The sequence below is a fragment of the Lactuca serriola genome, chromosome 9, assembly GCF_051521515.1.
Source record: "Lactuca serriola cultivar US96UC23 chromosome 9, Lser_US96UC23_V15, whole genome shotgun sequence".
Classification (NCBI taxonomy): Eukaryota; Viridiplantae; Streptophyta; class Magnoliopsida; order Asterales; family Asteraceae; genus Lactuca; species Lactuca serriola.
In genome coordinates this window covers 101,185,435-101,204,007 of record NC_136416.1, presented here as the reverse complement: position 1 = coordinate 101,204,007, position 18,573 = coordinate 101,185,435, and the positions used below count along the sequence as shown (strand labels likewise).

Sequence of the window (18,573 nt, the reverse complement as noted above, 5' to 3'; positions counted from 1 at the left end):
ACCGCATTTCGGACGCGCTATGGCCACTAAGAGTTTGTGGTGATGCCGTTTGGGCTCACCAATGCTCCTGCCGCGTTCATGGACCTCATGAACCGCGTGTGCAGACCGATGCTGGATCAGTCCGTGATAGTCTTTATCGATGATATCTTGGTTTATTCCAAGACCCAGGAGGAGCATGAGGAGCATCTGAGAGAGGTATTGGAGACCCTGAGGAGGGAGAGCTTGTATGCCAAGTTCTCCAAGTGTGAGTTTTGGTTGCGCGAGGTGCAATTTCTTGGACACCTCGTCAACCAGAACGGGATTCTGGTTGATCCGGCCAAGGTCGAGGCCGTGATGAGGTGGGAGGTTCCGAAGTCTCCATCTGAGATTCGGAGTTTCCTGGGATTGGCAGGCTACTATCGGAGGTTTATTCAGGATTTCTCCAAGATAGTCGTGCCCCTGACGCGGCTGACGAAGAAAGTCGTGGTCTTTCGGTGGGGACCCGAGCAGCAGGCTGCATTTGAGACACTGAGGCAGAGATTGTGTGAGGCGCCGATCTTAGCCCTACCAGAGGGCATGGAGGATTTTGTAGTTTATTGTGATGCGTCCATTTCTGGGCTGGGCGCGGTACTGATGCAGAGAGGGCATGTCATTGCCTACGCTTCGAGGCAGCTCAAGCCTCACGAGGCAAACTACCCGACGCATGATTTGGAGCTGGGGGCAGTGGTTTTTGCCCTCAAGATTTGGCGACATTACCTCTACGGGGTTCGATGTACCATTTACACGTACCACAAGAGTTTGAGGTACCTCATGGATCAGCCGAATCTGAACATGAGGCAGCGTCGGTGGTTGGATGTGGTGAAGGATTATGATTGCGAGATCCTTTACCACCCGGGGAAGGCCAACGTGGTGGCCGATGCGCTTAGCCGCAAGGCGGCACCGATCAGGGACGTCTGTTTGAGGATGACCGTGGTGACACCCCTGTTGGAGCAAATTCGGGAGGCTCAGCAGGAAGCTATCAAGGAGGAACATCGGAAGAGCGAGCGTGTGGTGGGTCAGGTTTCCTCCTTTGATTATGATAGCCGAGGACTATTGACACTGCACCGTAGGGTGTGGGTGCCGTATCATGGAGGCGTGCGCCAGGTTTTGATGGAGGAGGCGCACAAGTCCCGATTCTCTATTCATCCAGGGGCGACGAAGATGTATAGGGATCTTCGTCTGGATTACTGGTGGCCCTGCATGAAGCGGGATGTGGCATGGTACGTCGAGCGGTGTTTGACTTGCAGGAAGGTCAAGGCCGAACATCAGAGACCACATGGCAAGATGCAGCCGTTGGATATTCCACTGTGGAAATGGGAAGATATCACGATGGATTTTATCACGAAGCTTCCCAAGACCGCACGTGGAGTGGATTCGATTTGGGTCATTGTGGATAGATTGACCAAGAGTGCTCACTTTATTCCGATTCAGGAGAGCATATCGGCCGAGAAATTGGCCGACATCTATATCAGGGAGATTGTGGCACGGCATGGGGTGCCCGTATCGGTGATCTCGGACAGGGATGTGCGTTTCACTTCCAGATTTTGGAAGAGGTTCCATGACGAGTTGGGTACTCGTCTGCATTTTAGCACCGCCTTTCACCCGCAGACGGATGGCCAGAGCGAGCGGACCATCCAGACTCTGGAGGATATGCTGCGGGCGTGCGTGCTAGACTTCGGTGGTAGCTGGGATACCTATCTTCCTCTGGTCGAGTTCTCGTACAACAACAGCTACCACGCGAGTATTGATCGTCCTCCTTTTGAGTTGTTGTACGGACGAAGGTGCAGGACCCCGATATGCTCGGGTGAGGTTGGCCAGAGAGTCATGGGGAGCACCGAAGTGGTGCTCAAGACGACCGAGAGGTTTCAGCAGGTCCGGAGCAGACTTCAGACTGCTCAGAGTCGGCAGAAAAGTTACGCCGACAAGCGTCGATCCGACTTGGAGTTTCAAGTCGGGGATATGGTTCTCCTGAAGGTGTCGCCTTGGAAAGGCGTCATCCGATTCAGGAAGCAGGGCAAGTTGGGCCCAAGATTCATCGGACCGTTCAGGGTCGTAGCCCGGGTGGGCAAGGTGGCGTATAGGCTGGACCTGCCAGCCGAGCTCAGCCAGATCCACAGCACTTTCCATGTTTCTCAGCTACAAAAGTGCTTAGTGGACGATTCAACGGTAGTGCCGTTAGAGGATATTCAGGTTGATGACAGCCTGAACTACATTGAGCGCCTAGTCGCAATCCTCGACAGGAAGTCGAAGGATTTGAGGAATAAGAGGGTGGAGCTAGTGAAGGTGCAATGGCAGCACCGCAAGGGTTCGGAGTGGACTTGGGAGCCGGTAGACGAGATAATGGAGCATTACCCCGAGCTATTTCAGGATCGAGCAGCAGACTTCGAGGACGAAGTCTAAAATAAGTGGGGGAGATTTGTAGCACCCGATTCCTGGTACGTAAATCCTATTTGAAGTATTTCTTTTCTTTTAGCCTTGGACTCGGCGAGTCATGGGTCCGACTCGCCGAGTGGATGCGGGACCCGGGACGCATTTAAGTTGTCGACTCGACGAGTCCATATCCTGGACTCGGCGAGTCACAGCTGTTGGATGAAACCCTAAGTTTCAGGGGTTTGCACCCTATTTAAGCAACTTATCCGCCCCAGGCCAGCCCCCATTCTCTCCCCAAAGCTCCCCAACCCTCGTTTGTGCTTGTTCTTTGAAGATTGAAGTTTTGTTGTGTGCTTTTGAAGGCTTTGAAGGAGGAAGGAAGTAGATCCAGAAGAAAGGAAGCCATCCAGGCCATTATTGTGTTCTTTCAGCAGTTCCTTTGAGGTATAACCCGTTTTCCCCATGATTCTATGCTTAGTACTTCATTTGGGTCTTTCTTGGTCAAATCCCCAAGTTTGTATGTGCATTATATGTCGTAATAAGATGTTTGGCCTTTGGATCTAGGCAAGATTGAGCTCCAGGAGCTCAGATTTGTTAGCTTTTTGGTCCCATGTTGCTTGTTAGCCCTAGATCTACCCTTTTGAGACATTTTGAGCCCTAAAATCCATATTGGTGAATATCCACACGTAAAGTTGGAAACTTTACGTGTGATTCGTGTCCTAGAAGTCCAGATCTATGAATGGCATGGACTGGAATCGAGCAAATCAGTATATTTTAGGAGTGCATGGCAACGACTCGGCGAGTCGTTCATGTGACTCGGCGAGTCCGCTCGCGAGTCTCCGAGTTTGTCCCCTTTTCATAGTGTCGAGTGAGCAGTGAGTCACAGGGTGTGACTCAGTGAGTCGGAAGCTTAACCCATCTATGGAGGTACTCGGCGAGTCAATGCCCTGACTCGACGAGTTCAAGGCAATCTCCTTAGATCAAGAACAGACTCGACGAGTTGTTCATACAACTCGGCGAGTCTTAGCATGAGTGTTCTTCGGATGAAGATGAACTCGACGAGTTGTTCATACAGCTCGGCGAGTAGGATGAAGGACTTGAATATTGTTCATGAAGGCGAACCCGTCGAGTCGTCGCCTAACTCGACGGGTAGGATCGGGATTCAGGGCAGTCGCTTGAGTAGGGACTCGGCGAGTTGGAAAGCCAACTCGGCGAGTCGGGTCAACTGAAAGTTGACTCTGACTTTGACTTAGGGCAAGGTCAGGGGTAAAATGGTCATTTTTACTCAAAAGTCAGTGAGCAATGTGTTGATTGAATATATTGTGGGAATTGTAGCCGGAGGGTTTCCGGAGCAGCAGCAGCAGCAGTAGTAGGTGATCAGTTCCCACACAGACCAGCAACTATTTCGAGGTGAGTTTCCTTTCCAGTAGGAACGGGTCTAAGGCACCAAGGCCGACCCGCGTAGACGAGATGCTAGTACTAGAGTGTGGGCCGAGCCCGTATCTCTGGCATAGTTAAGTACGATATATGCGTTAATGTGATAGAGTTGCTTATACTTGTTGTCTGTGTGATACTTGTATATTATGGGTTAGCGGTTGAGGGTGGGCAGGGCCCGTATCTCTCCGAGGTTGGAGTGTGGGCTAGGCCCGTATCTCCCAGATGGCGAAGTGTGGGCAGGGCCCGTATCTTCACAAGTGTGGGCGAGGCCCGTATCTCTCCCGGCTAGCGAAGTGTGGGCAGAGCCCGTATCTTCCCGAGTGTGGGCAGGGCCCGTAACTCATAGCTGAACGTTGGTTGATTATGTGTATACATGGTATGGGGTATTATGGGGGAACTCACTAAGCGTTGTGCTTACAGTTTTCAGTTTTGGTTTCAGGTACCTCCTCAGCTAGGGGAAAGGAGCTGGCGCGGTAGCAGCATGTCACACACACACTCTCCGGTTTCCGCATTACGAGTTTCTCTGGGATCGCTACTCTGATATTCTGATTAGTTGTATGTTTTGGTTTTCAGACATGGTTCATTTTATGTTATGGTTGATCAAACGATGTTTTTAGTTATTAATATTTTATAATGAAACGTTTCTAAACAAAAATTTTTGGATGTGAAAATTGGGTCGTTACAATCATCTTCAACAAAGAAAAAGAACAAGAAAAAACATATATATATATATATATATATATATATATATATATATATATATATATATATATATATATATATATATATATATATAAACGATTCAGCAACATATATGCAGAAAAAAAGGAAATCGGCACCAATTTATGATTAGAAACGAATCCAATTGCCAATTTCGGGAGGAATAGAAAACAGAAAAAAAAAAAAATTACATACCTGTAAGAATCGTTGGACTGTCGAACGAAGAAGGAAGAAAGAGGTGCAATTTATGAATGATTCAGCAACATACATGCAAAAAAAGGAAATCAACACCAATTTATGATTAAAATGTGGCATATGCTTTTTTTGGGGTTGGATTTTTTAGGTTTAGGTTTGAAGATGTGGGAAGAGGTACAACAAGTGCTTCCCTTAGAAGCACACAGGCAAAGGTTTTAAGTCCCGAAGACTTCCGAAAAACAAACTACTGCGGGACTAAAAGTGTTGCGCGTGTGCTGCGTTGCGCAACAATAAGGTGTTGTTTGTTTCTTTTAAAAAAACCTCTTCAAACCACTTTTTGTTGTGCGGCCCAACACACGCACATCACTTTCCCTCTCACAACAGTTTGTTTTCTGGAAGACTTTAGACTACAAAACCTCTGCACGTGTGCTGCGTGGCGCAACACTTGACTTGCCTCTTCAAACCTCTTCAGCTTTTATTTTTTCCAAGTGTTTTTTAGAATTTTGGTATAACTTATTTTTTTGAACTTTTATTTAAAAAAAAAAAACTTTGATTTTTATAAACTTTTATTTACGGATTTGATATAATTTTTTTTTATAGTTTTCATAAATTTTCTTTAAATTGATTTTTTTTTATAAAAAATTCATTTTTTTATATTTTTTTTACCATTTTTGTTAATAATATTTTCAGTTTCAGTTGCATCTTTTTTAACGAATTTTGTAGACACTGTTTGCAATACTTTCTTAATTTTTTTTTTTATGTTTTTTAAAGTTAGTTTTTTTTTTCTAGAATAAAACTGTTAGTTTCCTTTATATTTTTTAAAGTTTTATATTTTTGTTTTTTTACATGTTCTTTTTAGTATTCTTTCAATGTTTTAAGACTACAATTATTAAAATTTCGGTATTGAAAACTATTTTTAGTTTATAAAATTAGTTTATTTAAATTTTAGCTTACTGCAACAGTCTGCTAATGTTAAAACACAAACATGCTTTTTATTATATGAACAAACATGTTTTTTTATTATATGTTGCAGCCGTTTGTTCCACCTCTTCTGCTACAGAGGATTGCAGAGGTGGTCCGTAGACTTCATGAATTTTCTCTTCGAAAAAAAAACAACACCTAAGAGTTTTGAAGATGTTTTTTTTTTCAGAAAAACAAACAACATCTAAATGTTACAGGGAAAAGAGGTTAGGTGTGTAAGCCCTAGATGAGAACATGATAAAACGAGAAAAAAAGATTTATTCTCCTAAGTTTTTGGTTTTAATTTGAATTCAATTAATTAAATTATATATTAAATTACTATAATACCTCCACCCACGATTTCAAAAATAAAATGATCTCATGATATTAAGTTATATAGTTATATAATATTTGTTCATATACATATGATCCTATATATATATATATATATATATATATATATATATATATATATATAGAGAGAGAGAGAGAGAGAAAGAGAAAGAGAAAGAGAGAGAGAGATGTTCAGGTGTTTAAAGTATTTATTGTCTTATTGTATGCATAAATGTGGGTCAATTAAAATTAAATAAAAAATTAAATAATTAAATAAATAAATAAGGGTAATATAGTAATTTGTTTAGTAACTACCAAAAATAATCCCTATAATCACGTTATTTGACTTTTAACCTAATTTCTCTAGTTTATAAAACCTACAAGTCACTTCATCGACCAACGCCCACAGAAGATCCACCACCATCATTTGCTGTTGCTGCCACCACCATTGTTTGTTGTTGCCGCCGATCTCCAGCCGTAATTCGATGTTATGGCCGCCGGTAAAATATATCCATCCTCAATCGGCGTCTGATTCACCAAATTCGTCCCAATCAACAACGGAAAAGGATCACCAGGAGATTCTGGAATGAGTGCGAGAGGTATGGGAAGATTAAAGGCATATATGAAGAAGAAATGAGTCGATGAGTTCCCCTTCTGTGTCCATTTATTGAGTTCCCTTCTGATTCATCTCAATTCCTCTTTTTCTCTCTAGGGTTTTGTTGCTTCATGATTGATGTTGAAGAGCACGAAAGGAGAATCTTCTTGTTCCCTCTTGAAAAGCTCCCGACCAGGTTATGCTCCTATTAACTTCAAACAAATTTCCTTGTTATTTTTTAGTCTTTTTTTCTTTCATTATTACATTTAGTAAATCATATCCAATACTGGGAATAATCTCTTAATGGTTGTTATAATATAGAGTATTGAGTTGACTAGTGATGCTGTGGACTTCCTGATGGGAATTTTTAGTTAGTCAAACATATTCTGTCAGAATGTCCGAATTAAAAACCTTATAATTCGTAAAATCGGATTTTTAAAAGTAATAGAATTTATGATCCCTTAAAATATGCAAATTTCCTTTATTAAATCTATATTAATTGACTAAAATACTCTTCTAGTTAAATTAGATGGTATTTTTCGACTACTTTTAATTCAATAATATGTATTAATAATTTTTTTAAAATAAGTAAAACGGTTGGCCCATATTTATGCATACAATAACACAATAATTATTTTAAACAAAATAACCTAATCCTATATATATATATATATATATATATATATATATATATATATATATATATATATATATATAGGGTTAGGTATTTTGTTTTAACTATCTATTATGTGCATATACGATTAATTCTGAACCAATCATTTTAGTTATTTAAAAAAATAATTAATGCATATTACATCTTAAAGATATAATGAGTATTAATTAAATCTTCAACATTTAATATTAATTAATTACTTTATTAAAATAACCAAAATGATTGGTCTAGAATTAATCGTACGTGCACACAATAGATAGTAGAAACATTTGAACCTATATATATATATATATATATATATATATATATATATATATAATGTTTTAATTTTTAAAAATAATATATACGATTTTTTTACAATAAATCATATAAAACATATATATTTATTTAAAGAAAAGTATTCAAATAATTTTAAATCTTAATGCTGAAGTTTAACAAACAAAAATACCATATTAATTCACGCCAAAAATCATTCAACACGGTTTGAAATATACTTGCTTTTACCTTTCCAAAAAAAACTTTGCAGTATCCCACGCGCGCATCTTACATCCACCCAATAACGTTCGACCGATGACGTTTTCTCTGCGACCCTACATCATTTCATTTGTTCGTACCTCTCACGCGCGCATACAACGTCGTGAACATCACAATCCTCCGTACTTACATACCAAAACTGGAAAGAAAAACGTAAAATACGGCGGTTAAAACTTTTACTTTTCCACGCGCCTCCATATCCGTATAAAAACCATCTCCAAATACCCTCTTTATCTCTTCTTCATCTTCTACCTTTTTAAACAAAGAGTCTTCAAAGTAAGTTGTATTACATGCATTAAAAGTTATATCTAATTTATATATTAAATTTCGACTTTTATCTTGTCAGGTATTATTGAAAGAATAATTTGTTTGTAGAATCATGTTTCTATTTGAATATGTTTCATTATGTCAGTCGGTGAATGGAGTGCTTTTGTTACTAAATTTATGTATATGACATGTTTGGTGTGAATTTGAGAGGTAAAGGAAGATGGGGTGGTGACATCAGGTGTAATAATGGTGTGAGAATGTCATGTGTACATATATGGTAACGTACTATAGATACAAGTTTCATGTATGTATAATAATACGTATGAATGAAGAGAGAATAAAGAAAAAAAGAGAGCGGTGGAGGTGGAGAGGTATGGTGTGGGACCCGTGAAGTTATGAGAGAGAAGACTTCAACATCACGACAGGGTGAAGGAGGTGGGGTAACGGGGTGGGGGTAAGAGACAGCTAGCAGTGAAGGAGGTGCCTCACCTACCATACATCTCTCTCTCTCATCTTCCCTCCCTTTTTAGGGTTCTTCACGCCCTTCTTTCTCGTTTCAAATTTCATAATCTGTAGACTACTATATACGCTCCACTTTCAGTTTGATTTTAGGTTGTAGAGCTCAGAGTTGATAATCGGTTTCTGTTTCGTGTATCGAGTTTAGGGATTACCTTTTGTCATTTCATTTGGGAGTATTCAGATTCGTGATTCCTGATTCGTCATTCGTTATTCGTGAATGAAGCTTTTGAATTGAGAGGGATTTTGCTTGTAGCTTTTTGCAGATTGTAGGCGGGAATTAGGGTTTAACGCGAAGGTTTGCCTCTTTTAAACTTCCGTTTCTTCAGAATAAATGTTGAATGTGTAGATAATTAAAAGAGTTCACCTCTTCGTAAGGCATTTGTTTCGGATTTTCACGAATTCATCGCAAATTGATGCGTTTTCGTCTTCTGAAACATGAAAACAGGATTATTTCTAGTTTTTTCATTTGGTTTTTTGAAGCTAAACAGAGAACAGAGCTTATTTGAAACATTGTTCACAGTTTCTGCTTGAAATTTGTTTGAATTTGTCGTCAATTTCATAGCACTATTCTCCCGTTTTGTTCAATTTGACATTTCAAATCAGTTCGATAATCTTCAATTTCTATATTGCAGGTAGTTCAGTTCCAAAATCTACAAGTGAAAGTAACTCATTTGAATTCTAACCTCAAGGTTAGCTCAAATTTTCCCTTTCCCAAATCCCCACTGCATTTCCTCTTTTACTAAAGGACAAACAGGGTAAAAGTTGTTTCACTTTGAAACCGACAAAATTTCTGCAAATTTCTCTATAGTACACTACTAGATTGAGTGGAATTCATAAAGGGAATATGAAATTATTACAAGTTTTCTGCATATGAAGCAAGAATCTCAGTACGCTAAAGCTAAATTTAGAGATTATGCTTTGTTTTTCCGATATTTTTCTGCTAAAATGCGCTATATAAAACCAATGTGAGCTGTCTCGCCATTGTCATTCATCACCAAGCACGTTAGCACACAAAAAAGGTCATTCACTTTTTGAAATGTCACACTCGTTTCCATTACAAACCAATCTTTATTCTAACGCAATTCAACATTACATTATATAAGTTCTAACAATTTTGGAAAAAAAAAATTGCATAGTGTAATAATATAATACAAAAATCTTCAATTCTTGGAAGTTTTAGTGTCTCTTTCGTATTCTTCCATAATTTCTTCAACGTTTACTCATCTTCTTTTGGTTTCTTCAAAACCCAGAGTTAAAAAAACAACAATGGAGGGCCAAACTTACAATGAAGAGATCGATTGTGGAAGTTTCTTTGATCAAATTGACGATTTCATCGAATTCCCTCCAGTCAACGACACCACACTCAATAATTCAATAGATTGCAATGATTTCGCCGACATTTGGACTAACAACTCCGACGAACTCCAAGTCTCCGATCCCATCTTCTCCGATAGTAATCCCGCCTCCACCCTTTCAGCAGAACTTTCCGTTCCGGTGAGTAATCACAAACTCGGTAACTATTTTCATTTTTCATGCAATTTTTTTTTTGTACATTGTTTCGGAATTATGACGTCATTTATCGGAATCTGATCTCATCAGTGTCGGTCCAACGCTTCTGTTCCTTTTCTCAAGATTGTAATATTTTTATTTATCTTGAAATTTGAAAAATTTTGAGTTCTCAAAATCGTCGGTGGCTTTTTCGTACAATTCAAGAACAATTTTTTTACTCTCCCAGTTCTTTAAAAGCATTTTCGTGTTTTCGTTTTACTTTTGTTGCAGGAATTCTTGAATATATTAATAAAATAAGATATTTTTATTAAAGTAAGAATTTTTTTTTTTTTTTGAAATGAAGACAGCATTCAATCTTTTGGCTGACCCCATCAATAATTGTTACTTTCAAATCCCGCATCGATTGTTTAAAAAACACGGTCGATTTAATAATTACAGAAGAAGTCAAAAGAGTTTTCAATCCCCATTCACTGAACACCTTAATTTTGATTGGAGAAAATAAACGTAAATATATTGTACTTATACTTTATCTTAATAATAATAATGTTGTTTTAAGTTATATTTTTATTTTATTTTTTTCTATTATTGTACTTATGATCTGTTTTATGGGTAATATCAGTATGAAGATATCATCCAGCTTGAATGGCTTTCAAACTTTGTGGAAGACTCGTTTTCTGGTGGGGGAATGACAATGAACAAAGAGAATATTCCGGCGAAGACAATGAACAAAGAGAATATTCCGGCGAAAACAGAGCCAGTGGTGGTGGCAAACTACCACTTCCAGATGTCAAGTCCGGTCTCCGTTCTCGAAAGCAGTAGCAGCTCCTCCAGCTCCTCCTCTTGCTCCGGGAGTGGCACTGGCGGGATGATGATCCCGCTCAGCCCAACTCACCGGGGCCCGCAGCGGGCCCGAAGCAAACGGTCTCGACCCGCCACCTTCAACCCTCGTGCCGCCATCGAACTCCTTTCCCCTCCAAACCTGATTCCGATTCCGATTCCGATTCCAGGTTCGATGGAATCGGCGATTCCGGTTGAGAAGAAGAGAAAGAAGAAGCCGAAGAAGAAACCCGAGGCAGCTCAATTCAATCCGGAAGACAACAATGAGAACGGAATCGAGAACCAAAAGATGGGGACGGGGCAAGGAGTTAGGAAGTGTATGCATTGTGAAATTACGAAAACGCCCCAGTGGCGGGCGGGGCCGATGGGTCCGAAAACCTTGTGTAATGCTTGTGGGGTCCGTTACAAATCCGGGCGGCTGTTCCCGGAGTACCGCCCGGCTGCAAGTCCGACATTTGTCCCTTCCGTGCACTCAAATTCACATAAGAAGGTTGTGGAGATGAGAACTAAGTGTATGCCGATTGAGGTATTGGGATCAGTTCAGGTCCCAGCTGGACCTGAACTGATCCCCAACCCGAACCCACTACCAGAATACATCTGATGTGGGTTGGGTATAAGGTATTTGGATATCTGGTGTCTAATATCTGGTATAATTAGTGGTATAATTAGTAGTATGTTGAATTGGTTGATTGTACAGGAGGGTAATGAAGGGGGGAGGAAGAGGAGGAGCATATATATATATATTATAGATATTTTAGTTGGTTAGAGAGAGATTAAGGAATATGTTTGAAGGTTTAGAGAGATTAGTGTTCATCAGAAGTTAGGTTTGTAAGGTTAAGAAGAATAGATGAGTTGTTTTTATTTGTTTGTTTGTTTGCTTGTGTTTTTCAAGGTTTTTATGGGAATTCTTTTTGTAGTTTATATATAATCATAATATCATATATATAATTTTAAAGGGGTAGTTATAGGCGAGTAATCGTGGGTTTGTTGCCATTCGTTGCTTTTGTTTTTGTTATGAATATTATTACTTAGGTGGTTAACTTTTCTTTTTTGAGTATTATAGAGTTCCATGAGTTGTATCTATTTATTAAAATTTGTTAATATGCCTATATATATATATATATATATATATATATATATATATATATATATATATATATATATATATATATATATATATATATATATATATATATATATATATATATATATGGATTTGAAGAAGACTAAACTACACAAATAGTACATGTGATTTGTTTAAAATTGTCATTTTGATACAAAAAAGTTTGAACTAGCACCACAGGTCCAAATGATTAACCACTGTCTATTTCCTCGTGTTAATATATGTTTGATTTGTCAAATTGGAGGTATTTTGGTCATTTCCTATTTATTCTCCTTATTTAATATTAATAAATGAGTCCTATAAGATTGAAGCTACTAAACCTTCTTTGTCGTCGTTCTCATCTTCTTCTTTTTCGGTTAACCTAAATCAACTATCTATTTTCTTCTTCAAGAAATCGAAATCGAAAATGGTGCTTTGTTTTTGTGGTAAAATGGTCGTAGTTTGCGCGCCTCATGGACTGATAAAAATCCAGGTCGACGCTTCAGGGAATGCCTACTGATTTTTTTTTAATTTTAACATTACTCTCCCATTAAATGTTACGATCTGAGTTTATTTCTTCAATTTTCAAGGGTTCAAAATGTTGATTTATTGGGTGGTTTAATGGTCCGATGTGTAAAGTTATTATACGTGGGTTGTTGAGGACAATCAATAAATTGAAGTCACAAAGCACAAGACTCAAATGTTACCTGTTATGTAGTTGGATGTTGTTTGTGTTTGTTCTAGTTTATAAGAAATAGATTGTGATAATACCGATAGATTCTATATTCATTATGAAATATGAAAAGTGATTTAATGAACAAGAATGATATAAAATGAAATGAGCTCAATCTGTATTCACAAACACAAAGAACAATTTGCAACAAGGAACTATTCTATCAATGTAGAAACGGTTACAGAAAGAACAGTACAAAATAAAGGAACAATGCACTATATATAGACCTACTGAGCTAAGATTCCGAAGATGGACAAACCCATTACGGAATCAGAATACATACACAAAATTCTGAAATACAACCAATGGACACAACACATATAATATTAACAATGGCCACCTTTGTGTCAAATTGGCAGGAGGTCTTCAAGGTTGTCTTTGCGCAACAAAGATCTTCGACATTATTTCCAGAAGAGTGCCCCGAACTGATAGACACCAACGAATCATATCAGTAACACATTTGATGTCCGCAACAGAATTTTCTTTGTGAGCTTCGGTAGAGGATAAGATCGTTTTGAGAGCAGATGAAGAGTATACGTGTTTGTCCCTTAGAAAGAACATGCAGTTCTAAACCACTTCACCTTCCTTTCTCTTGTAGACAATACTCCAATGCTCCTTTCGTATAATTCTTGTCTTCAAGTGCTGGATGTCTTTCGGTTGCTCTTCAGGCTTCACAATCGGCCTCTTCTTCAATATAGATGCGATCTCAACATCCATTTTCGCAATTTCAAGAATGTAACACTTGATCATCCTCTTCAAGTGTTCAACAATAGGCTCATACTTTTGAACATCCTTTGTCACAATGTGGAACAAAGATAACCAATCGTAGGGGTTCATAAATGGCAAGTCAGCCAATATGAACTCGTAAAGCTCATGATTGGCACCATGAAATCTTTTAAACTGGATATTCAAGAAGTCTTCAGTCTAAATCAACAACCCAACTTTCAATGCTACGATTCTCCTTGAGCTCTATGTTTTATACTGCGGCTTCGCATGCTTCAAGTAAAATGGAAAGAGCTTTCGGTTTACTGCAATGTCGGAGATCATGGATTTCTCAATCGATTCGAAACGCCGAAAGAGAAATGCCCTCGGGGTGATGGGAAAATCAAATTGACATTCCACATCACTGGTTAAATCAAAAGAGGTTGTGGGATCCAACCAGTAGAGATTCAGATCCTCTATGGCTTCTTTCTGAATGCACTCAATAGACTAAGCTGGAAACAATGAATTCTGACTTTCAAGAGTAAGTTTCGTATTCTTGGCCTCGACTTATTCTGCCTCAAACTTCCTCTAAAGAGCATTGAGCTCGCCAAGCTCTTTGTCTCTTTTCTCCATAGCGCTCCTTTCAGACTCAGACAATTTCGGATTTTCATCATTGTCCTCTTCAGCGATTCCTTTTCCATTGTCTTGGTCTTTTCCTGATCCGAAAGCTTCATTATCATTCCGACCAGTTTCAGCCTTTACCTTTTCATCCTCCTCCCCCTTGTTTCACAGAAGCCCTACTTCCCAAAACATCTTGTATCTGATTGAGCATGTCAAACTCAAGTTGAAGCTTTTTGGAGATGGTTTTTAATAGAGGCAACGATCAATTAATCACGAGTTTCAACCAATTGCACCAAGTAGTGGTTAATTTCCAAAATTCACCCTTTAACCAAAACTCTCTCATCTTCAAGTTGGGCAATTGTCGTGGTAGCATTCTTCAGCTTCACAGGCAGAACTTTGGTTTTCTGAGTTTTCTCAGCCAATTCATCCATTATCTTATTTTCAATGGCTAAGTCCTCCTGTAATTTTTCAATCATGGTAGAGAGGGTAGTATGCAATTCGGCGTTGTCTACCTTGATGTCTGCACGGATCTTTGATAAAGCTTCTTTCTCGGCTTTCAAAGAAGAATGAAACCCTTCAATCATTTTGTTCATGTCAGTCGTTTTATTGTCCGAAGAGGTTCGTAAATCATTTATGAAAGATTGCACTTCATGATGTAGTTTTTCGACTTTTTCGGTCGTCTCATAAATCCTCTTCTCAAACTCACGAATGACTTTGAAGGATTCTTCAATGACTTTTGCATTCGTGGAGGTAAGCATCTCAACAGTTGCTCTGTGAGTTGTAAGCAGATTTTCCCATTTTGTTGAAGATAATGCGTTGGAATGCTTGAGGATCGAGTCAAGTTTCTCATTCAGCTTTCTGAACTGACCCTTCGTCATTATAGCATCATCGTCATAACTGATATTGATTGTGAATGGGCTGAAGAAAAAATCATTGTAAGTTTCTTGGTCATCTCTGAACAACATATCGGCATCCTCGTTGACTATAGGAGCAGTTGATGGGCCTTTTTCGGAGGTTTCACCGATGTTGACATTTGCCCCCGCATCAGATGCGTTGACAAGGATGCCTGAAGTGTGTATCTCCTCCGAAACGGATTTGAATACACAGACTTCTGGTGGAGTAGATGTTGATGATGTTGTAGAGATTTTGGAGTTGTTAAAGATTGTTGAGGAAAGAGGAACTGAAATTGTAGGTAGTGAAGTTTGAACAGTGGTTGTAGTTGGGATAGTCGTGGGTAAGGGTGGAATGGAGGAGATCAGAATTGTAGTTGGGATGGGTAAAGTTATGGTTTCGAACGATGTAGTGTTAAATGGTGGAGGTGGAGGGGTGAGGTTTATAAATGGTTCTTGGATAATGGAGGCAAAAATATCTGAGGTGGGAGGAGATGAGGGTGGAGAAGATGATACCTTCGGAATAGGTTCTGAAGTTGGAGGTTCGGAAGTGTGGTCTGTATTATTTTCCGCACGATGTTGGTCATTGGTTGGTTGTACTTCCGATAAGGTCCTCTCATCTGAATCTTCTTGAAGAATAGGACTTGGAGACCGGGGTTTCGGAGCCGGTTTCTTGGTTTTCTTTGGAGCCCTCACAGTTTTCGAAGATGAAGCCTTGGCTTTTCTGTTTCCTCCTCTTTTCGGCTTGTCTCATGCATTTATAACATGTTTTAAATCTGCATGGATTGGGCGGATGCCTGATGAGGGCAAGGAACGATATGCCTTGATGAGATCCATTGGAACCTTTGATAACATTACCTCCGGGATGGAACCGACGAAACTGAAATTTTGTTGATCTAACATGACGAATGTTGGGGTATGAAGCATGGGGATCTCCACCATCATCGAATCCTTCATTATAGGAACATGATAATGTATCAACACCTTTTTTACCACAATCGACCAGAAACGAGCACACAACATTTCCATGTGTTGTGTGGTCGAGCTGGTGCTCTGAACGAACTGACCCCAAATAATTGAAACATAATACAAATTCACTCCATTGTAGAGCCCAAACAAAAGAGTGTAGAACATATTGCTAGCAGTGTCAAAACCTGCAACCTGTTCTAAAAGGCTTTTGAATAGAATAGTGAAGAGGCCATTCCATATTGGCGGCAAGAACGATTTTCTAAACTTGGAGAGAAGGGAGATATCGCCCGTATATCCCATATGATAAAACATCTTGGTTAATCCAGTGCCAGGGATCAATTTTGGGTCAACACTCACATTAGGAGTTGCAAGCCCTAGTATTTTGCAGAAAGTAGCCTTGTTGATCGAGGTCTTGTGGTTGGCAACTTCAAAACTAATGACCTCATCTTGAATGTTGTAGATGGCTGAGGAGTACGCTCTTAACAGATGCACCAAAGGAGCTTCACCTGCCATTGTTAAGGCTTTCATGATTGGGGAAAACTTCAAAGACTCGATCATGGGGCGAAGTATGGTATTATAACGAGTAGCATCCAAATCAATGATCATGTTTTGGTTTGGCTTCACAGAGAGCATGATCACTGAAGCAAATTGGTTTGCAAAAGATACGTTTTCTAATGAAGCAACCATTGTTGCAGTGAAGAAGATGATGAACATTTGAAAACTAGAGTGTTTTTCCTTTGGAGAGTTTAAGAGTTGTGTAAGCAGTAAAGGTAAGTGAATCGATTAACACACTTTTATATGAGATAATGATTAGTGAGAGAAACCGTCGTTTCACGTTCCTAGTAGCCGAAAAGTTAGCTTGTAAAAGTGTGCTAGCTCATCATCTTGTATCACAGTCTGTTGTAACAAACAGACGTGTGTCAGGAAATTCAAAAGTCACGCCTTTTCATTGATCCTTCAATTTTGAAGACAGGTTGTTTCGGAATCTTAACTTTCGTAACGAATAATCATCAATCCAAACAGTAACAAGACTTGGTAAAATCACAAGGATTTTAGTGCAAGCGAGAGTGTGCCAAAGAAAAAGAAATAAAGCAAATTTAATCATGATGGATTAAGTGATATGAAAAAGCAGTATGATCCTAGGACAACGATCTCTTCCTTCTGAGTCAAGAGAGACTCTGAAGTGCTTGTGTGGTGTAACATTAAATCACGATCACTAGTTTATTAAGAAACCGTGAAAGGTTTCTTTTAGTGGGCTTTAAGAGTGGCTTTAGCTTCAAAGAGGTTCCGAAACTTAACATAAGTCCGAAAATCTGAATGAAGTACTTGTTTGACCGTTGTATTCATAATAACAAGTAAGCTTTGGAAATGTTTTTGATGTAACTAGGTCGTTCAGCAAATGTTCAATGGGAAATCTCATAAAAAAATTTAAAAAACCTGGATCAATTGGGAAGAAATTACTTGGGATTAGAACATTTCATTAAGATCACACAAAGGAAAAAAAAGGAGATTTCGAACATTCATGGTACAAGTCAAAAGTATTGTATTCGTCAATTCAGTAAGTAAATAACTAGAACATGAAACTGTTCATCGTCAATTCACAAGTAAAAAGATAGAACATGAAATTTTCACCGTCAATTCAGAAATAGTGAAAATCAAGAACAATAAATTGTTCACCGTCAATTCAGAATAGGTAGTCGGATTTTGGGTTTCACTCGAAATTATGGTGATAACAATTGCAAGATCATAAACACAGATGTTGTGTAACCTAAACCTCAGTGGTAATACCTGAGAATCTAAAGGGTTACAATTATGAACACGAAATTGATGGAGAATAATAGATTAGGAGAAGAATGGTTTGGAGTTTCACAAAAATCATGGTGAAAATTATTTTACGATGCTAGAGTTTTATAATCCTATACCGAAACTGGTTTTGTTTGAGTAATCAGGGGATTACGTGGAATATATGATAAGATATGGTAGAAAGAAGTTGTGGAGTCGATCGTCAATTCCTTATATCATTTTGAAATTCAGAAATGAATTTCCTTGCAAACCTTTGAAAATGTTTTGTGATTTTTGGTTTTTCAGAAAAGAAAATTAAAGAAAATATTTTTGAGATTTTTGGTTATCTAAAAAGAAAATACAGAAATAGAGAAAATGTTTGTTTAAAATTTGAAGTTTCTGAAAAATAAAGAAAATATTTTTGAAAGATTAATGATTCTGAAGTCCGAATAAACAATACTTTAGAATTACTTCGAAACTCGGAATAATTCAAAAATGAACAGTTAATTCCGACCGGTTCCGAAGATCGGAATCATTCGGAAGTGAACAGTGAATTCCGACTGATTCTAAAGCTCAAAACCATTCGAAATGCTACAGTAACCTCCTTTATTGTGAAGATGAATTCGGAACTGAGTTAGCTTCAATCATCCCCAACCCTTGTAAGATTCGATTGAAAGATGCTTCAGGTAATGCTTTGGTGAAGATGTCAGCTAACTGGTCAGATGAACAGATGAAGTGAAGTTCAACATTACCATCTTCGACATGATCCTTTATGAAGTGGTATCTTAGTGCTATATGCTTCGTTTT

General features: G+C 38.7%; 1 protein-coding gene across 1 annotated transcript; it reads left to right on the top strand.

The window, feature by feature from the left end:
• Positions 1-8,597: 8,597 nt before the first annotated feature.
• On the top strand, positions 8,598-11,895 carry LOC145072477 (GATA transcription factor 8-like). The gene is made up of 4 exons (XM_079018902.1): positions 8,598-8,916; positions 9,254-9,310; positions 9,872-10,115; positions 10,750-11,895. Exons 3-4 carry the CDS (start codon positions 9,888-9,890, stop codon positions 11,566-11,568), a joined length of 1,047 nt encoding a protein of 348 aa, XP_078875028.1. The 5' UTR covers positions 8,598-8,916; positions 9,254-9,310; positions 9,872-9,887; the 3' UTR covers positions 11,569-11,895.
• The last annotated feature ends 6,678 nt before the right edge of the window (positions 11,896-18,573 follow it).

What these genes read in the sequence shown, in the direction of transcription:
- LOC145072477 (XM_079018902.1), top strand. Translation starts at nt 9,888, where the DNA reads ATGGAGGGCCAAACTTACAATGAAGAGATCGATTGTGGAAGTTTCTTT. An exon ending in CAGCAGAACTTTCCGTTCCG is followed by an intron (nt 10,116 to 10,749) that starts GTGAGTAATCAC and finishes GGGTAATATCAG; the next exon opens with TATGAAGATATCATCCAGCT.